The sequence below is a fragment of the Scleropages formosus genome, chromosome 4 (assembly GCF_900964775.1).
Source record: "Scleropages formosus chromosome 4, fSclFor1.1, whole genome shotgun sequence".
In the NCBI taxonomy this organism is placed as follows: Eukaryota; Metazoa; Chordata; class Actinopteri; order Osteoglossiformes; family Osteoglossidae; genus Scleropages; species Scleropages formosus.
This window is the reverse complement of record NC_041809.1, coordinates 34,977,129-34,999,443: the sequence shown is the minus strand read 5'-3', so window position 1 is coordinate 34,999,443 and position 22,315 is coordinate 34,977,129. Positions and strand designations below refer to the sequence as shown.

The window sequence follows — 22,315 nt, the reverse complement described above, 5'->3', positions numbered from 1 at the left end:
TAATTGTAGAGTGCTTATACACGGAGAGCGCAGGCCCTTGTTCTCCATGGAGGGGATTTTATATGGAATGTAATGCGTTTGAGGAGCACGTTCATTATACATCAGGAGCTGCCGGAGAGAGGAGTGCTCTGTGCCGCAGTCCTCTGGCACAGCTGTGAGTGCAGAGCCGCCCCCAACCCCAGCCCTCTCAGTCGGCCACTAAACTCCCACCACTTTCACGCTTTTCTCGGATGCTCCACGCAGAAACCTCTCGCACGCCGCCGAGAGGGAACAAATCTATAACGATCCATAAATTGCAGAATCAAGAGGAGCAAAGTGTCGCACTCCAAGTCCTCTTGCTCGTGAGCGAAGCAGCGCCGTCGATACGTAACAGCCCTGGATACGGCTTTCCTTCGCTCCCGGATAATTTAAATCCAGCCCACAAAACAAAAAGACCCTGGCTCAGCTTGCGTTGCCTTAAATTGACGAACGAACGGACGGATGGACAGACGAACAGGCCGACGGAGCGCGCCAGTGGACAGGGAAGAGCGGCGCTCACAAGAACTCCTGCTTCATTTGGCCTTGTTAATAAAGTCAGTAAGTTTCTCTTACCTGTATATTGTATGCAGGTGGTCCCCGATTTTTGATGGGGTTACGTTCCGCGAAACCCATCGTATGTCGGAAATGCATTTAATACACCTAATGCACGCCTCTGTGTGACAGACTGGGAGATGATTGCTGCCGCTGCACAGCATCGCGAGAGAGTTTTGCACCGCGTATCGCTTGCCAGGGGAAAAAATTCAGAATTCAAAATTCGAAGGACGGTTTCTACTGAATGTCTATCGCCAGCTCACCATCGTGAAGTTGAAAAATCGGAAGCTGAACCATTGTAAATCGGCGACCACCCGTATAGTCACTATATAGTCACCTACAGCGAACTGTTTTCATTTTTCAAACCCTAATGTTAAAGATAGTGGTTTACGGTTCAGTAGTGATTGCAAAATTTTCTTCCACGACCTTTCAGTGTGTGGTGCCGTCCTGTTGTGCTTCTGTTCAAATATTGTTTCTCCTTGATGATCAAAAGGTGGAGGAATATGCCTTCAGTGCAATATACAGAACTATAACTAAAATATGAGATGTGGGCCAGGAACACAAGCACAGACATGCGTCAGTTAACGACGGGGATATGTTCTGAGAAATGGGTCGTTGGACAATTTTGTCGTTGTGCGAACATCATAGAGTGTACTTATACACATCTAGATGGTATAGCCTCTTTCATAGTGTATTTATACACACCTAGACGGTATAGCCTCGATCATAGAATGTACTTATACACATCTAGATGGTATAGCCTCGATCATAGTGTGTACTTATACACACCTAGACGGTATAGCCTTGATGCAGTCAAGAGACGTGGTAAACGAGATTTATGGCACTGCTGCTAGCGTAACAGCATACTGTTTTACAATAAAGTTTTTTTTTTTTTTTATAAGTGGAAAAGTATGCTGTAAAATAACAAGAACAGTAAAGTAAATGCATAAACCAGTAACAGGTATTTATTATTATCCAGTATTCTGTACTGTACATAACTGTATGTGCTGTACTTTTATACGACTGGCAGCGCAGTAGGTTTCTTGACAGCAGCACCATGAACATGTGAGGAACACGTTGCGCTACGACTCTGCTAGTCGATAAGAGTTTTTCAGCTCCATCATAATCTTATGGGACCACTGTCGTATATTCGCTCAGTCGTTAAGCGAAACTCCAGTAAGCGGCGCATGACTGTATTGGAAGGAAATGAAGGTGCAGTGCTGGAAGAAAAAGCCCCTTCTAATAAGGTCCTGAAAGAGGCATTTTGTCCACTATTTGGGCGCTGACATTTGAGCCGGGGATATCGGTGTTCTCTGGCATTTATGTGCTATCCCGCGGCCAGGCATCTCAATCATTGTTTGTTATTTACTTTGGAGGTGCTGGGGCAGAACGGCTGTGTCGGGGACACCGCGCCCCTCGTGTCTCGTCCTCTCCGGTGTTTTCCCGAATTACCTTTTGTAATGCCGTTAATTTCACAGCGTAAAGGTGCTTGTTTCACAGTGTCATAGTCGGTGCGGCGGTGATGTCTACCGCCTGACATGAATATTTCATTCGGCAGATGGTGGGAATGTCAAGCCGTGACACTGGTTTATTAATCTATAACCCCTTTCCCCCCCAAGTGGAAAGCAGTCTTGTTGGCTGCGTGTTGTGTTGCCAGCGCGTTCCCATTACTCTGCAAGGTGTCCTCATTGCTTGCTGCCTAGTGCTGACCGGGGGTCAGTGAGGCGCTGTGTCTCTTTCATACTTGTGTTGTATTATCCTGTCTAATCGCGGTGGCGCAGCGGGTTTGACAAGGTCCCGCTGTGTGGCAGGTCTGTGGTTTGAGTCCCGCTCGGGGTGCCTTGCGGCAGCCTGACGTCCTGTCTGGGGTGTCGTCCACTCCCCAGCCTTGTGCTGCGACTCCACTTGGGACAAGTGTGTGTGTGTCTGCCTGCCTGCTCTGTTCCCATTTCCTTGGACCTGCTGTTTTGTCATATTCACTTGTATTTTTAACTGTGGTCCCGCACACTCTCTTTGGACACTTCCAATGCTGGGAGTTGTTAGTATGATACCAGGTCCACCCTCAGATACCTGCCAAACTAGTCGGCCTCACATCATTTTGTTGCTATAATAATCATAATAGTAAGTCAGTAGAAATATGTACAAGTGGGTGTTCTTGGTGACATTTACTCATTTCGCTGACATTCTTTTCCAAAGCAAGTTATAACGTTAATGGATTAACAGTTTTTTTTTTACCCATTTTTGGGTGGTTTTACTGGAGCACTCCAGGGTAAGTATCTTGATCAAGGGTACTACAGCTGGAAGTAGGATTCAAACCTGCAACCTTTGTATCCAAAGGCCGTGGCAGCGCTACGTACTACGCTACCAGCTGCCTCATACCCTAAGTACCCTCCTGAAGGGTACTAGACCCAGACTTCCGTACGTAGTCGATTCAGGGCCCAGATGACTTGAGTCTACGTCCTTTAGCACCGTGTCACTCTTTGCTCATGTCTTCACTGAGTGGATGTCCTTCATTGGGCTCTCAGTAATAGTCTCTTACTGCATGTTGAGGGTGTATTTATCTCTCCGCAAGCAGTCTTCATCTTGTTCCGATTCATCATAGGCTCCTCGCTGCTTTTCCGCAGGCTCTTTACCCGTCAGTAGTATCAGCAGCGGAACAATGAATATTCTACACGTGTCTTTGCTTTGCCGCTCCAGTCTCCGCCGTCTGCCGTGCCGCATCCGTCACAAAGTTGCACCTCAGCCGTTTTCTATTCCGTTTGTTTCGAGGCAGATTAAGGAGCTCGAGAGGTCTGCCGAACATGGGATTGTGGGATTATTTTAATAAACAGTGTGGTTTCTTGCACTTCATTGTGAACCTGCTAGTGGCAGATGGGCCTTAGCTCATTACCATGCAGAGCGCGCGGAACGAGAGGGGGCCGAGCGAACCCGTGCCCCCGTCTTCAGCGTCCCTCCTGGTGTCGCCGCTCCTCGGCACGTCTTCTGATCTTCTCCTCGTCCCCTCCCCGGCCCCTGACTAGAGTCTTTGGCTCGTCCTTGGCCCCGGCCTGACGTGTAAATGGAGTGGTTTGCCCCCGCTCGCCTTCTGGAGTGAGCTTCTGAAACGTCCTCCTGGGCTGCACACCAGCTGAGCTCCCTGGTCCTTCTGTACGTGCATAATTTTGGCAAAACAAATTTGAAACCCTGAACGAGTCTGTTGTTTTTATTTTGCAGCTAAACCCATGACTTCTTTCCACTGCACATTTCCTTCTCCTTCTCAGAGAGCTATATCCTTCAGCTCACGGCTCGGAGTGCCGTTATGTACATATGGTGCACTGTTTTGTATGTACGTACGGTACACTTTGTTTGAAAGGCTTGAGTACTTAGGCTGACATTTTTCTGTGGCCGACACTGAATGGCATCAAGAAAAAGTCAACAAAGCAGCGACTGAGAGATTGAGTTGGGTTATCTTCCCGATTCAGTGTGTAGTTTCAATTTTCGTTTCAGCCCCGGGCAGAAAATAAGTGGTTTTAATATCATAAATCACTGCAGAGCCTCCTATTTGTGTTCTTCTAATCGGTCAAAAACAAAAAAGCCCGTTTCCCTCTTTCTGCTTTAAATGCATTTATTTCACACGGCACTTTATGGCGTCTGTAATGGATTGGCAACAAGAAAAGGCCAACCGAGATATCGGGGGTGAAACGGTTCTTTGGCCAGAAGTGGTTTTGACGAAAAGGCTTTGATTGAGTGTGCTAAGTTTCAACATGGGCCAGGGTGGTGATACCTGGCAGAGGTCCTCGGTAGCGTGTGTGGAGCTACTCCTGATTTACAGCACATTCCCTAAGCTGAAGGAAGCTGATGAAGCAGGAACTTTCCCCCAAAAGGCATTTATCTGTTAAATAACATGAAACAGACGCCCTCAAGTGTTTGGTACAACAAATTTCTATGTAGTCCCCATGTGTGTATGGACAGCTGGTGATGTAGTGGTTAGTGCTATTTTCTTTGGATCCAGTGGCTGCAGGTTTGATCCCTGCCTCCAGCTCTTGTACCCTTGAGCAAGGTACTTACCCTGAATTACTCCAGTAAAATTACCCAGCTGTGTAAATGGGTAAATAATCGTAACCTTAACAGTGTTAGTTGCTTTAGAGAAAAGCATCAGCTGAATGAGTAAATAGTCATCCTTGTACGAAGAAGGGAATATATAAAATATTCCCAAGGTGACTAATATTCTTGAGGATTTTAAGGTTTGGTAGAGAATGAATATTTAAGGTGTTTCATTTATCCTTTTTTATGAGGCGATTCTAGAGCAGCTGTTACATGTGAGACACAACTGTGGCCAATTTTACATTATTTTAATTTGTATATTTATCTCACTCTTTTCTCCAAAGCAACTTTAAAATGTTTAGGTACTTAAAATTATTTGCACAGCAGGGTTGTTTTGCTTGAGCACTTTTTGAAGGTAAGTACTTTGCTCAAGAATACTAGTGCTGGAAGTAGGAATTGAATCTGTGACCTTCGGGTCCAGAGGTAGTAGCTGTAACCATTTACATTTATCTGATGCTTTTCTCCAAAGTAACTTATAATGTTAAGGTCACAGTTATTACATGCTTACAATCCTTTACCCATTTATACAGCTGGATAATTTTACTGGAGCAATTTAGGATAAGTAGTTTGTTCAAGTGTACTACACCCGGAGGTGGGGATCGAACCTGCAACTTGGGGGTCCAAAGGCAGTAGCTCTAACCACTACATTACCAGCTTTCTCTGAAATTTAACATAAACAGGTCATTTGGATCAAGTCATTTATTATTGTTTTAATTCATTTTGGATGTTAATACCTGTATAACTCTATTGTCAATATGCAAAAAAAAAAAGGAAAACGGGAACTGAACAACTTTTTTAAAATTATTGCCCCATAAACATATAAATAAATAAATGCCATTAAATGCTGCTGTATGATACACATGTACTGACTTGTTTTGCAATTAAAATGGGGGGATTGTGTAATGTAAAGGATAAATCATGATGAACCATTCATGTTTTAGGCTCCAGTAGCATCTCACCCTGTCACTGGATGCAGTGCAGATAGTGGTTGTGTTTAATTGCGATGCAAATGTGCCCGCGATGCAAAATGAGCCATGTGGTCGTGTGACGCGGAGTCATGTCTTAATTCAAATTAGTTCTGTGAGATGTTGCTATGAATAAATATTGCATATCATAGCTTGCCCTTCACTTGGGTGGGGGTGCAGTGGGTTTGGCCAGGTCCTTCTCTCTGGCAGGTCTGGGGTTCAAGTCCCACTTGGGGTGCCTTCTGATGGACTGGTGGCATGTCCTGGGTGTTTGCCCTCCTCCTCCAGCCTTGTGCCCCATTAGGCTCTAGTTTGCCTCAACCTTGCTTGGGACAAGCAGTTTCAGCCAGTGTGTGTCTGTTTGTCCTTCACTACAGTGACTCTAACTGCTGGAAAGCACACAGTGGTATTTAGCTGATGCTTTTCTTCAGTGCAGCTTAGTGTTAATCTACCTATAGTTGCTTACCCATTTATACAGCTAGGTAATTTTACTGGAGCAATTTAACAGTATGTATCTTGCTCAAGGATCCTAGAGCCAGCAGTGAGATTCAAACCTGCAACCTTTGGGTCTAAAAGTAGCAGCTCTAACCATTACACTACCTCCTGTAGAGCAGCTATCAAACCCACACCCACCTGATTCTGCACCGCCAGTGGCTTTAGCATGAATACTGGTGTGTGTGTGTGTGTGTGTGTGTGTGTGTGTGTGTGTGTGTGTGTGTGTGTGTGTGTGTGTTAAACACTCAATTTGAGTTGAAATATCATCGCTTCAAGGGGGGGTGCGGTGGCGCAGTGGGTTGGACCTGGTCCTGCTCTCCGGTGGGTCTGGGGTTCGAGTCCCGCTTGGGGTGCCTTGCAACGGACTGGCGTCCCGTCCTGGGTGTGTCCCCTCCCCCTCCGGCCCTATGCCCTGAGTTGCGGGGTTAGGCTCCAGGTCCCCGCGACCCCGTATGGGACCAGCGGTTCTTAAAAATGTGTGTGTGTGTGTGTGTGTGTGTGTGCATCATTGCTTCATTATTTTAAACCTATAACCTTTGCTTCTTATGGCAGCAGCTCTAACCACTATACTACCAGCTGTCTATATAATGACTGAGTGCCACTGACTCCACAGAGTCAGTCCAGTAATGGCATTCAGTTGCACAACCCTTGAACCACAGTGCAGAGATTTAGTGCGACAGTTGGGTTGTGCGTGTTTTTCTTGCACGAACTGTTTTCGCTGCCGTTTCTTATTTTATACCAGGTAAAGTGATGAGTACCTTGTCGGGTGAGGCCAGGTTGAATTCTGGGACACTCCGTGCCATTGCTGTTTAGGAATATGGATGTATGGATGAGTGACCCAATGTAAGTAGTGTATCTAGCAGTGTAAGTCTTTGGGTGCTCTGGTTTCCTCCCACACTCCAAAGACATGCTCTTCAGGTTCCCCATAGTGTGTGAGTGACAGAGAGAGTGTGCTCCACTGATGTATGGATGAGTGACCCAGTGTAAGTAGTGTATCTAGCAGTGTAAGTCACCGCGGTGAATAAGGTGTGTGGGCTGATAACACTACATAGAGTTCATTGGAAGTCACTTTGGAGAAAAGTGTCTTATAAATAAATAAATGTAAATGTAATGTAAATACAGGAATATAACTACTATATATGAGTCTGTATGTCTGGTTAAGCTCCTGCTCACCAATTTTCAAAGAATAGGTAAAGACTGTTCCTTATTACAGTTTTTTTTTTTTTTTTTTGCTCAGTTATTCTACATACTCATTGTACAAGAAACCATTTATTTATAATGGTTTATAAAATGTGGTCGGTGTAGCCACGTTCCGCCACTGTGATTGAATAAGAAAGTTACCCCTGAGCCGTGGATAGGAACGGAGCACAGAGAGAAAGGAGATGGGATGCAGTGTTCCGTAGGAGTCGGTCCTTATGGGATATGAGCCAGTGGGCACAGAGGAAAGTTCCAGACTGCTGGAGTCATTCATAATGAAGGCATGACTTCCTCTCATGTACTTTTCCCTTTACACCTGGCTTGTTTCTTATAACAACATGCACAGTAATAACACTGAAATTATACTGGAAAATGAGATACAAAGTCCATCCACGGAACAATGGATTTTGCGAAAAACGGACAATGTCCATTATATAAATAATACTGTATATATAGCATATTGCCATTTATACGTATATATTTGCACACTGTTTTTTCCATAAAGAAATTATATATACTGTATAGTTGTTTATGGAAAAAATAATGACTTTTTTAGCTAAATGTAAAAAGGACACTGAACAAGCATGAAAAATATTTTAAAAATGTGTAAATACATATGTGCAAACATTGAAATGTACATATGCACATACCTGTACGCCTGATATCCATTTCGTTTTTCTTATTTTCATTTTTTCATATGCATGTGTGTATATTAAAAAAAATGCAAAGCATGGGGAATATTTGAAGCAACACTCACTGCCTCCATCCATACAGTCTGTTGTTGGAGTACTGACTGTATTGTCCACTTAGATTTTGGGTTTCCCTTAAAAAAGAAACACTAGAAGTCCAAAATAACTACAGGTCAAGATAACTTTCTATTCTCAGCCAAAATTAAATTGGCTTGAACCTGCCTAAATCAGCTGTTATTATTATTATCTTTTGTTGCTGCTGTTAGTGCTATTTATTGTTGTTCTTTATTCTGCCCATAATTTCATCCAAGGCATCTTAGAATTTATTAGTACGTTTTTTTTTCTTTCAGTGTTGGGAATACAACCTGTTGTGCCGTCAATTTCAGTTTTCGGTGTAAACGTGGTGGTGGGGCGGTGGTGTGTGCATGTAGAGCAGATGAAATCTTTAACCTTGAGGTGCACACTTGCATGTGCGCTTGATGTATGATCTGTCCAGCAGTGTCCCAAAGCCCCGCTCTCCCCGGGTCCCTCGCAGTCGGTCCAGGTCAGGCCAGCAAATCGATTTTTCTTATTTTTCTCAGAATTCATTATTTATATGCTTGGAGGAAGCTCAGCTGCGTGCGATGGCTTGTGCTTTTCTTCCGTCCCACCCAACCCCCAACCCCTTGCATTTCAGGTGTCTCGCATCCATAAACGCAAACAGCGAGACAGAAACGGAGCACCTTTTCAAGATGTCGATTCGTTCGGTCTCCCCGGTCCTCACCTGCTCCGCGTCGCTGTCGTTCCGGCTGCTTTTCTTCGCCACATTACTACTAACACGTACGCTGAACGGCTAATGGTCTGGTTAAGTGACGGTTCCACATAATGAGGCCTTTATGAGGGCTAATTTCAGCTTTTAATCAGCCTACGCAGCGACGAAACGCTTGCTTTGACCTTGCAAAACTTTTCAAATAAATCCTTATTATAAGTATCGATTCGCGTTTGCAGCCCGTCCGCTGCGTGTAATTGGCTCCGACTTGGTGGGAATACGCACGGTGCGGAAACCAGAGCGAACTTCCGATAGACCTTCGACCGAGAAGACAAAGGTGAGCTCTTTGTCCTGGGAGGTTTGCTAGAAGGTGACGATGGCGGGAACCTTTCGCAGAAGCCGCTCCTCAGAAGCTGGGTTCATGACTCGCTGGACGCCCTTCTGAGAAGCGCAGCGGATTCGAGGTCCGTTAAAAAACAGCAGCAAAAGAGTTGGGCCGATTCATTTCCCCACACATTTGCATTATTAAGTGTACGGCCGTGCACAATTACACACGTAATTAGTGGGGGGTTTTTTTTAATTCTTATTTATATTAGTATATTTAGCAGATGCTTTTCTCCAAAGCGACTTCCGGTGAACTCTCGGTAGTATTATCAGCCCACACACCTTATTCACCGCGGTGACTTACACTGCTAGATACACTACTTACACTGGGTCACTCATCCATACCTCAGTGGAACACACACACACTCTCTCTGTCACTCACACACTATAGGGGAACCTGAAGAGCATCTCTTTGGAGTGTGGGAGGAAACCAGAGCACCCAGAGGAAACCCACACAGACACAGGGAGAACATGCAAACGCCACACCGAGTGTCTTATTTAAGCTTCCAACAAAGGATCCAATGATTTGTTGTTGTCTGGGCACTGTTTTCCTGTAATGTTGGGTGAATGTTTGTCTTCACCGTAATTTGGTGCCCGCGACTGTCAGCTGGTCAAGCTAAACTCGTTACTTTGGGCATTTGCAGTGCATCTTCCTTAGACTCTCTTAATACTCATGTAATTTTTCACCTGCCCACCAGGACTAAAGCAGTACACCAGAATTCACCGTTCACAGATGTGAATTTTCCCCTGGTTGCAGGTAACAAACCTGAACTACGAGGGGGGAACCTCTAAGAAGTCGGTGCTTTTTGAGCCAGAGTCGGATCGGATCACGTCGCTGGCGGTGATGGATATGAGAGACAGGAGGCACCACTCGCTGACTCAGAACCGTCACGAGAAGGAGTTCCACTACACTTCCGCGTCGCTGGACAGCGAGGACTGCCACGTCCCCACCCAGAAGTCCTACAGCTCCAGCGAGACTCTGAAGGCCTACGACCACGATTCCCGTCTGCATTACGGGGGCTGTGTGGCCAACCTCATGCACCGGGAGTCTGAGGAGTTCACCAGGCACAGTAAGTGTCCACATTATTAGTTACCTGTGTGATTTCTTCACATACATTCATCTGTGCGTCATTGAAAGTGTATCTGTCTTCACCAGTCTCAGCAAACCTTGCTTGAACCTGCACCTAAACTTCATTACCTTGAGAAATATCACCCATATCCTCAGCGTCCTCAGCGTCCTCCTCCTTCTCAGTGATTATACCTGTTTCAGGTGCTACACGCAGCTACACAGTTAAGTGCGGTGCACGGAAGTAACAGTAATTCCGTACACTATTAGCCGGCATGGTGGAACAGCGAGTAGCTCTGCTGTCTCACAGCGCCTGGGTGGTGTGAGAGGACGTGGGTTCGATCCCTGCTCGGTCTGTATGGAGTTTGCATGTTCTCTCCGTGTCTGTGTGGGTTTCCTCCGGGTGCTCTGGTTTCCTCCCACACTCCAAAGACATGCTGTTCAGGTTCCCCCATAGTGTGTGTGTGTGTGTGTGTGTGTGTGTTTGTTTGTGTGTTCGTGTGTTCCACTGATGTATGGATTAGTGACCCAGTGTAAGTAGTGTATCTAGCAGTGTAAGTCACCGCAGTGAATAAGGTGTGTGGGCTGATAACACTACGTAGAGTTCATCGGAAGTTGCTTTGGAGAAAAGTGTCTGCTAAATAAATAAATGTGCTTTGTATTGAACCCTTTTCCTTAATACTCATATTTCTCTAAATTCTGCCTATGAATTTAAAATTCAGTTCACCGGTTCTGGAGTCCTGCTGATGTGTTCTGTGGAATCAGTCAAAGGCCTTTGTTACGTACTTTGTTTGTGGCCTTTAGGTCTGAAGTTTTCTTTGGAAAGGTGCGTTTTAAAAGTTTTATTTAACTGTATTAGTGGGGTGTTGAAAGGGGAAAGTGAATATTCTACAGCTCTGCCCTGTAGATCCAGTATAACGTAGAATCCCTTATTTACGTGGTCAAATATCTCCTCCCAGTTCACCCCCCCCCCCCCCCCTTTTTATGCGCTTCAAATTTAATCCATTCCCAATTTGTTCCACTGCATTTACTGGTTCGGAGAATCCGAAGGCAACACAGCAGTTTATTTTAGACTCTTGCATTAAGAAAACTACAATGTAATCATGTGAGTACTCCGTGGACTCCATCCAGAACTCATATCAGAGACTTATTTTAATGTCAAGGTGCATGTCTCATTTCCACAATCTTAATCTTTAAAAGCGCATTTAAATTTCTTAAATTCATAATGAGTGCAAGTATTTTCTTTATACTTTACGAATTTTAGTTTTTGCAATAAAGCACCGGAAAATTAGTGGAAAATCTTTATTTCCTGTGAAATCTTTATTTCCAACATTGAAAAACTGTGATTACTGCCTGTACATCTTTACATGTAGCAATCATTATTTGTAGTGATGTCCTTTAGGGTTGTGGTTTCTAACTGTCAAACAGGAAGCATCGGTTGGTAAGCATGTAAATTTGCAAGTACACAAAACCATATATTACATGGTCTGACACTTTGGACCCAAATCCCAGTTGGAAAACAAAGGTTTGTGCTTGGATACCAAACAATGAGTAATATTTCACAAAAACAGTGCTGGTTACCCATCGCAAGTCGAAAATATGGTAAGTCGAATGCATTTATTACACCTAACCTACTGAACGTCATAGCCTAGCACATATGCGATGGCCATCACGGGGTTGCCGCCACTGCCCAGCATCGAGAGAGTATCGCACCACATATCGCTTGCCCGGGAAAAAAATCAAAATTCAAAATTCGAAGTACAGTTTGTGCTGAATGTCTTTCACCCCATCATAAAGTCGAAAAATCGTAAGTGGAATCATCTTAAATGGGGACTCTCCTGTATTTCACGAAGAAGATCTTACTTCCACCCTCAGTCCTATTTATGCCTGTTCGGGGTGGAAAGTCAATTGGCCTTGGACTCAGAAAGGTCCTTATTCTCCTCTAAATGCCTTTGGAATTTCGTTTGCTCTTTTACGTTGTTCTCTCTCTTCCGATTCCACACTTGTCTTAAAATATTTGCCTCGATTGTTTTTTCCCGAGCTTATTTTCCCTCCACCTGTGCTGTTTCTACTTAAATTGTTTTCTGGTATATTGCCTGAGGTGACATATTGCAAAGGGCACTGTACAGAATAAAATCTGATTTAAATTTATATCTGTGTAATACAACATGGGGGGGAAGCAAGCTTTGCTCTTGTCGTCAAAATTTTCGTACTTGCATTCGAAACGTGTCCTAACATGTTTTACGACTTTATTCAAGCTGTTGTTTTTCTTTTTTTTTTTTTTTTTTTTTTTTTTTTTTTTTTTTTTTTTTGCAGCGCTGCGGTTGATTCCTTACCTTTCAAGCCCAACCAAATATTCTTCTTAATCTTAAGTCTGATTCTTAGTCCCTGGGCCCCAAATTCCAGTGTGAGGAAAAACACCCCTCCCGTCACAAACAAAAAATATTTACTTCTTTTTGGCTGTGCTGAACTGCGACGCTAAATGCTTCGCTAAATGGGATTTTCTACAGAAGTACAGTCAATATTTGATAACTCTTGGATTGATTGGCAGGCTGCAGTCACACCAGACTCATTGTGAGATGTGTCTGTTTACCATGGTTTTCCTTGGTGATTTCTATAGAAGTCTTTTAGGGAATCTGTCTAAGTTGAAACGTACTGAAGACCCACCTTTGTAGACGTTGTTTGTCCAATAATGGTGTTCGGACTGCCTGAGAAAAACACTTTACTAGTTAAAGTCTGCTGTAGAGGAATGTAGGTCTCTGTATTTTCTGTCCTGATCCAAATGAAGTCTTCGTTTTGCAGTGTTCCTAAAATGGAAAAAGCTTATATAGAGAATTCATGTTAAAGGACAGAGTATTAAAGGAGAGATGGTTAATAATGATGCCTGTACTCAAAGCTGATTCTGCAATTTTAGTTTAAACTCAGAGTTAATAAGCTGATAGTAATAAACTCTTATCTATTTTATTTCCTCCATGCAGTAAGGCTTCTGTTTCTCCCAGGTACAGACACTTTTTCATTAATTCAGTTTTTAATCTAAAGGAAACTGCTGTGGCATTTTGTTGTTTCAATATAAGAGTAAAATTAACTATGTGCCTCTGTCTGAGCCTTTTGGATGAGCGGCCGTACATACAAAAGTGTAAAGTTAGTACAGGTGGCCCCCGATTTACGATGGTTTTTCGAATTTTACGATGGACTTACGGATTTTTCGACTTTTCGATGGTGAGCTGGAGATAGACGTTCGGTAGAAACCGTACTTTGAATTTTGATTTCGTACCGCGATATGTGGTACGATACTCTCTCGCGATGCTGGGCCACGGCAGCGATCCGCATCTCCCGGTCCGTCACGCAGAGGTGTGTATTAGGTGTATTAAATGTATTTTCGACTTACGATGGGTTTCGTGGAACATAACGCCATCGTAAATTGGGGACCACGTGTATACACTTGAGCAAGTTTGTCATCTTTACATTTTTTGGATGAAAAAAATTTGGATTATATTTTCATTAGTACTGAGAGAAAAGGGTTGTCTAATTTTTCAGAATAACACAGAAAAATCACATTTTGCTGCATTAGTACTGTTTGAGTCCACAGAAATGCAGTTTCCTTGTGCAGAAAGAATTGATTTACCCGTATTTTTTTTTTTTTTTTTTACTGCTGCATGAGGTGCTCCAAAGCTGGTGAAATGGGCATGAACATCATTAGAGAGTAACTTGAGAACATTGCCTTATATGAAAGAAGGCTCTGGTCTGGTTTGGTCTTATAAACTCAGCTGTATGGCTACATGATGCCAAGATGAAAAGAGTTGTCTGAGGCCCTCAGAAGAAAGATTGTTGATGTCTGTGAGTCTGGGATGGGTTTTAAAGCCATTTCCAAGCAATTTGTAGTCAGTCGCTCCACTGTCCGAATGGAGAACATTTCAAACCACTGGCAATCTATCCAGACCCGGCTGCCCTGCCAAATTCAGCCCGAAAGCGGAGGGAAAGATGCTGCGGGAAGTCTCTAAGAACTCCAGGATGACATCAAGGGATTTGCAGGCAAGTGTTGCTTCGGTCCATGTCAAAGGGCATCAACCATCTAAGAGCGACTGCACAACTTTGCCCTTCATGTGAGGTTAGGAAGGGAGAAGCATCTGTGCTCAGAAAAGAATGTAGATGCGTGACTGAAGTTTGCCAGATAACACCCAGGTGAAGATGAGGACCGTTAAAGGAATGCGTTCTGGACAGATGGGACAAAATGTGTGGCAAAAACTGCCTTTGACCGATAGAACCTCATACCAACTGAAAAGTGTTGTGGTGGAGGCATTAAGGTTTGGGACTGCTTTTTTCCCTCAGGGCCCATCAGTGCTTGCTGTCAAAGAGTCAGCCATGAATTTCAAATTGTGGCAGAGAGTACTTGGGAAGAATGTGGGGCCATTTGTCAAAAAGCTGAACCGTAAGTAGACCCTGCAACAAGACAATGACCCAAAACACTCAAGCAAATCCGCAAAAGAATGGCTCGAAAAGAAGAAGAAAAGGGTTATGGAATGGCCAGATAGTGCCATTAATAACGGGTTCGGGAGACTGGGCTCTGGGAACACATGCTCTGTTGCACCTTGGCACCTTTTTCCAGAAAACTGTACGGAATTTGCAAACGCTGCGATCGGATCTCCAGAACACACAGAAATGCACATTTATTTAGCAGACACTTTTCTCCAAAGCCGCTTCCAGTGAACTCTATGTAGTGTTATCATCCACACACCTTATTCACCGCGGTGACTTACACTCACACACTATGGGTGAACCTGAACAACATGTCTTTGGAGTGTGGGAGGAAACCAGAGCACCCGGAGGAAACCCACGCAGACACGGGGAGAACATGAAAACTCCACACAGACTTAGTGGGAATTGAACCCACATCCTGTGAAACACCTTGAGCAAACAAGAGAAAAGCATCTGCTTAATAAATAAATTTAAATGAGAAAACAGAGAGGGGGGCGCGGTGGCGCAGTGGGTTGGACCGGGTCCTGCTCTCCAGTGGGTCTGGGGTTCGAGTCCCGCTCGGGGTGCCTTGCGACGGACCGGCGTCCCGTCCTGGGTGTGTCCCCTTCCCCTCCGGCCTTACGCCCCGTGTTGCCGGGTAGGCTCCGGTTCCCCGCGACCCCGTATGGGAGAAGCGGTTCCGAAAATGTGTGTGTGTGTGAGAAAACAGAGAAATGTGTTTAGTGTATTCCAAATACACTTTCTGACCCGCTTGTCCCATATGGGGTCGCGGGGAACCGGAGCCTAACCCGGCAACTCGGGGCGTAAGGCCGGAGGGGGAAGGGACACACCCAGGACGGGATGCCAGTCCGTCGCAAGGTACCCCAAGCGGGACTCGAACCCCAGACCCACCAGAGAGCAGGACCCGGTCCAACCCACTGCACCACCGCACCCCCCACATATTCCAAATACTTCCGTACATATATTTTTGTCTTAAGGTTATTACTTTTCAAGAACTTTTTAAAATAAAAAAACTGAGGCAGGCCTGTACTTTTTTGGGCACTGCAATGTAAGTTATGCTTCTTCAGTAGAGCCACCTTAATCACACGAGCTGGAGACGAAGGCCATCGATAAAGATCTTTAATCGTGTGAGGAATGGGCACAGTAAGTAGTACTAGCAAATCCTGAAACCGATTTCTATGGACGGAACCCAGCATGTAATTGTAATTAGAAGTTAATCGTCTATAGCGAAGTTCTGAATTCTTGAACTTTTTGTTTAACTATCCTGAAATGACATGAGAATTGTTCCCATAGGGTACAGTAACTCGGTGCCTTTCTACACTTAATTCGTGGTTCTGGATCTGAATTCTGTTTATTTAAAGAAATTTTATTTACATTTGTTTTTTTAGCAGATGCTTTTCTCCAAAGCCACTTCCAGTGAACTCCATGTAGTGTTATGAGCCCACACACCTTATTCACCGTGGTGACTTACCCTGCTAGATACACTACTTACACTGGGTCACTCATCCATACATCAGTGGAACACACACACACACACACTGTGCACTTATTATATAAATGGATTCCCTAATTTTTTTCTATTTAAAAAAAAAAAAAAAAATCTAGGAAATCACTGCTTCTAATATTAATATTCAGATCTAACTTGTAGTCGGTCAGTTTTGGGACAGAACTAGAAAAGAAATGCGTCTTGGGTTAGAGTAATAACCAGCAAAGTGTAAGAACTGTTTTTCCAGGCATATGATGTCAGTGCTGGAAGACGCGCAGATTTGTTTACGCATCCAGTTTCTTAGCAAGTTTTGTGAACAAATAGGGTGTCTGTCAGTTCTGAGAACGTTACTTTTCACAAGAGCCTCTTCATTCAAGGCTTGTCTTTCAAGTGTATTGTAGTGTGCTGTGAGTTAATTAGTACTAACATCAGAAGTAAAATATGGTCCTTTCTAAGTTACAGAGCTGTGAAAGAACACCATTAAGGTGCCTGGTCTTTAAATTCTGTCCGTGGGCAATTTTTGTGGGGGGGGGGGCTGGCAATAATTGGCAGTTACAGTTGTCACGGTAATATTTTGTTCGTACAGAGATAAGTGTAGTGTATGGTTTTGTGATTGTCACACGTTCCTAAAAGCCCGCTGAATCGAAAAGCCATGGAGTATTTTTTTTTTTTTTTTTTTTTTTTTTTTTTTATTTAATTTGTCCCAATGTATCAGTGTTAGTACAGGCAGTCCCTGGATTACGAATGAATTCCATTTCTAAATCTGTCTTTAAGTCGGATTTGTACGTAAGTCGGAACACTTCGGTACGGTTTGTCTCAACGTCGGTTAGTCAAATGTTTGTCTTTAGTATACAGTGTATCGTGTACCTTTCTATGCATAAAAAAAGTTAAAGAAACACTTCCAAATACACTAAAACATCTTTAATGTAATTATACAATAATAATGATGATTATGATGATGATGATGATGATGATAATGTAACTACAATATTTATAAGAGATGGAGACATCGAGATGGAGCCTTTTACCTGCTCCATTATTTTCTCTTTGTCCTTTAAAATTGTCCTGATCCTTGACCGACTGTAACATTTTTTCCGACTGATATATTATTTCCGCTTCAGTTTTGGTCGTGATCGTTTTCCTTTTCTTTGATTCATCACTTGCGTCGCATTTACTGTTTGGTGCCATGGTTTGGAGGGTAAAAGCAAAAAATAAATAAATAAATTAAAGCCAAATGAAGTCACACACTAGACACTGTTAACAGTAACGTGGTCCGACTGAAAAGAAGGAAGTCTTTGTCCTACCTCGGGATCGCGAGCCGACGAACCTCTGTAGACACGCAATGTTTTGATGAGCATCGCACAGCGGCGCCCATTAGTTACTACGAATCGTTGCACGTAACTCAAATTTTTAATATAATGGAATTTACAGCTGGTGGTTCGTAACTACGGATTGTACGTAATTCAGACGTTCGCCACCCGGGAACTGTCTGTATCAAATCTATAGTTATATGTGAATGAAATTTCATTTCTGGAATAACGGACAGTATTTTCCAGTGGGTTTTCTTACACTGGTGAGAGAACAGTTTTGGTTTCAGTACATTAAAATTCACCCAGATCTTTTTTAGTACACGAAATTTGTTGCTTTCTATTAAAATGCAAACTCAAATGAGGCTGATTCTCGAAATATGAACGTTTAAGCCCCGTTTCTGTAAACAGGCAGAGATCAGGTCTGGTATTTCAAATAAGTATCTAGACCTGATTTAAGTACTAAATAGTGCACACATCAGAGACCTGCAAATACAGTGGAATTGTTTCTAGAGGTTTCAGAGGTGCTAAATTAAACGGATTGATCCAGTCGCCTCCCCGATGGTGGATTTAGGGGGCACAGCAGTTAAAGCTGTCACCCTGATCCCGAACTACCGGGGTTTGAATCCCACTCCTGCTGCAGCACCCTGGAACACGGTATTCACCCTGACTTGCTCCAGTGAAAATGACCCTGTTGTATACATCAGTAAATAGCTAAATTACTCAGTACAGAAACCCGTCGTAATTTGCCTTGGACAGAAGTGTCAGCAAAATGAGTAAGTAAGAATGCAATAACTGAAATTTAATCTACAGCTAATTATCATTTCTGTACTTTCAGAATTTCCATTGCTTTTGAAAACTCGCTGCTTATATAATTTGAGTTATACCCCATGCCACACTCCCTGGACTAGTAAATTATCCGTGGGAACACGGCCAACCCGAAATGGAATATCCCAAGTGTGTCGTCCAGGTGCTTCTTGAACAAGACATTCGTGCCCTCTAGTTTGGATGGAGAATTTCTCTCGTGCGGTAGCTATGCTGTTTTCAAACATAATTCCAATTTTTCGTTTAAAAAAAAAACAAAAACTGTCTGGATCAAAACCAAGTCTGCAGCCATCAGCTTGAGGTGTGTAACCTACTGTAGAATGTTTCTTTTAAGCAACACTGGTACATGGCTGGACGTAAATTGTGACTTTTTTTTTTTTTTTGCGTACTGAAATAAAGTTCTTAAGTGCCTCATCTTGCCAGGATTTATTCTTGTTAGCACCAGCATGGACAACGACGGCAGAAACTTCATTGCCCGTAATCAAATCCAGGCAAGAATTAATATAAGAAACTCTGGCCCCAGGGGGAAGCATTTTACCGAATGCGCTGGAGCGTGACAATTAGGAATTAATTTCTAGAACATTCCTAACTTTCCTCTCGGAAAATAATGAGCACCTTATGTGCAACAACAGGCAAACTTTTGCGTGTAAATTGATGACCAGTGAGCGCCGGATGTAACCTCGGAGTGTTCGGGCCTGTTGCTAGCAGATACCCAGGAATCGCCGTGGCAGGAATTAAATGCCGCTGCTGCCGTCCTTTTGCTCCAGACCGTCGGCCACGAGGACTAATTGGTAAATCGGAAAGAGTTAATGCGTTTTCCCATCTGACGCACTATTGCCACGAGCTCTACGCTTATCGGAAGTACTTGACAAGTGATGTTTTCTATGCTCTTATTTGAGCCGTCCTTGCTGCGCGCGCTGTAGGATGCTGCGACGGAGTCCGCGGTCCCAGTGTGTGGCCACTTATACACATCCATAGGAACGCGCACTCGACGTTACGCATTATCCTGACAGCTGACGGAACGTATCTAATAAAACGCACATTGCGGGGTTGAGTGGTCCAACCCATTTCGGTCCTTAAAAAAAAAAAAAAAAAAAAAAGACACACGGTACCGTTCTGCTGATCTATGAGATCTACGTCACTTTGGAGAAAAGCGTCTAATAAATGAATACATGAAAATATGAATGTATACATATGTAAATTTTTTTTCCTTATTCTGCCTGTTTTTGTTGGTCACCTGGGAGAAATTTGCCTGTCAAGAGAATACTATATCGTATGTTATGAAGGTCTTACAAAAATATGTTAATACATGAATGTGTTAATGCCTCTCTGATAATTAACACAGTTTCACTCTTATTATATTTTGATTTATGTTTATTCACTTTCATTTTATTCACATTCACTTTTTCATTATTACTACGTATTTGCAGGGTGGGGGCGCGGTGACGCAGCGGGTTTGGCCGGGTCCTGCTCTCTGGTGGATCTGGGGTTCGAGTCCCGCCTGGGATGCCTTGCAACGGACTGGTGTCCCGTCCTGGGTGTGTCGGGTTAGGCTCCGGTTCGCCGCGACCTCTGCTTGGAACGAGCGGTTTCAGCCAGTGTGTGTGTGTGTGTGTGTGTGTGTGTGTGTGTGTGTGTGTGTGTGTGTGTGTGTCTGTGCGTGTATATATTTGCATCACAGTAATGCCGCAGTGAACAGTACTGCCTCACAGTGCCTGGACTGTTTATGCATCCTTTCGAATTCATTTCTGCGACGTTTGCTTGTTCTCCCGCAGTCCAAAAACATTTTATAGGTGGGTTGAAAACTCCAAATTGCCTGTACCATGTGGATGAATGAGTGTCCTTGGCAAGCCTACAATTGACTGGCATTGCATCTAGGGTGTACGCTGCTTAACCCCATGCTTGCAGTCTGCAGGGTTGTCTCCGGACCCCCGCGGCTGTGAGTGAGTGAGTGAGTGAGTGAGTGATGCGAATCCTTGCGTGTCACAGCCTGCTGGCAAGGATACCAACCAAGAATGGATTTAATTGAATTATTTCAGTCTTTTTTCTTCTTGGAGAACTGTAGAATTGCAGGAATTAACTGCAAACACATCAGAATGATTGTTCCATTATTTTATTACTAACTCAGCACATGATCCTCTCCATAGTGTAGAGTAACTTACTCAGGGAATTTGATTTAAGCACTGCTGTAAAGACGACAATGACAACAGACCATGTTGTACATGCAGCTAATTCCCTCATCGCCTCATTTACGTTCTCCCTTCCGCCACACGATATTCTGAATGAGGGGCGGTTGAGAATTGATGTAGCCGGTCCAACACTTCGGACATGAAGTAACCGCGAGGAGGAAAAGCGGCGCCTCGAGCAAGCGGGGATCGACCCGAGGTTGTCTGAGGTCGTCTGCACATCGCAACCCAAAGCATTTCCATCCATCCATCCATTTATTTATTTAGATTTAGGTTTATTTCTCTTGTTCCACTGCTTTCTTCTTGTGCCCGCCTATAGCGGTGCTCATATGTTGTACTTTTCCTTGGGTTCTCTCATCAAAGTATTATCCGTAAATTGAATACCGGCATTATGCACACAAAGGCAAGAGAATATCTTTAGAGAGATACAATCACAGGCGAGTATCTACTGAGACTGGAAGACCAGATTAGACCTTAAACCCCTTATAATGAATGTTTGCCGTATCCTGCTGACATTAAGGCCAGGTGTTTGTACAGTGTTCAGGACCTGCAAGTTCTCTCATGGTATTTACTGAGCAGAGACGAGGCTACTTTTATACTCAATAATTAGGCCACGGTATCAAATTTTGCTTCCTCTAAACTTAGCCTGTGATGTAGATGTAAACTCCGATATTCTTCTCCAGTTAATAAAGGGGTATCATGAAGATGCCTCAATTAACAAGAATGTTGTTTTTTGTTCTCAGATTTATTATGTTGCAGCACATAACTCTGTGGATGATTTCAGAGGGTTAGATGCTTCATTCTGACTTGACAGAAAAGGAACAATTGCGTATAGTTCTTGTCTTTTCCCTGGTTAAACCCTTATGAAGCTTTTCTTAGGTTTCATTACGAACGTAATAAAACTGCATGTCTTCATTTTATTGGTTTAAAAAGAATATTATCACAGATTGCGTGGCGTTCTGATATATTATGGCATATTTCGTTAACATTAACAGATTTCCCTTCAAACTGTATCTACAGCATCGTGAACCAAGTTCGAAATCAATGTAAGAAAGATCCTTAACCGAACGCGTCAAAAACAACAAAATTATTGGCTGTTACTGCATATATTTTTTACCCGTGGACGGGCAAAATTAGCACCTTTAATTCAGACCTAATTTGCTTCATTAGAATGAAAATAACGGCAGAAGTGAGCCGTGTAGATTGGAACACGGTGGACTTGCACCGGCTCTGCTGGATGCTTATGTTCTCGTGGAGCCGTAAAAGCTGTGATTACTCTAATGCGCCGGCGTTGCGGTGTGCACAAAATCTGTCAGATTCACTTACTTGATTAATGTAATTACACTCTCATTAATGGTTTGCGCTGGGAGAAGGGTGGTACGTACCATCGACCAAACATCTATGCGCCCTCAGCTTAGCCAATTACTGTAAGAGGCGGCACGTGTCGGCCGCATCGGCGTGAGGCTTCGGTTAATGAAGAGGCGGGAGAAACGAAGCCATCTATGAAGTGATGAAGTGCCGTCTACGAAATGGTTTGCTCACAACGACGTTTACCGTATTCAAAGCTGCTGTGTGCTTTGAAAGGACGGAAAAATGGGATTCGGGAGGGCATCCGAATGAACCTTTGTCTGTCGTGGAAGCATTGATCGGCCGTTTGGCACGAGGTCTCGGCTCCGGGCTAACGATCGGCGGCGGGTCCTCATTTCCATGGCTACGGCAGGAGCCTGGAGGTGAGGTGCTACCAGCCACGGCGGAAGGAGCGCTGTGGGCAGCGTAGCGGCCGCATTTCATCAGAGCTTACACCTCAGCTCCCCCCTCTTCCAGGACTAGTGGCAAAA

The 22,315-nt window shown here is 43.8% G+C and overlaps 1 protein-coding gene across 1 annotated transcript in view; it reads left to right on the top strand.

Annotated features, from left to right (window-relative positions):
* LOC108934151 (teneurin-2-like) overlaps positions 1-22,315 on the top strand; it is a 272,656-nt gene that overhangs the window by 45,426 nt on the left and 204,915 nt on the right. Inside the window, exon 2 of the mRNA XM_029250894.1 lies at positions 9,889-10,201. Within this exon, the coding sequence (XP_029106727.1) occupies positions 9,976-10,201 (226 nt within the window). The 5' untranslated portion in view covers positions 9,889-9,975. The remainder of the gene's footprint in view (positions 1-9,888; positions 10,202-22,315) is intronic.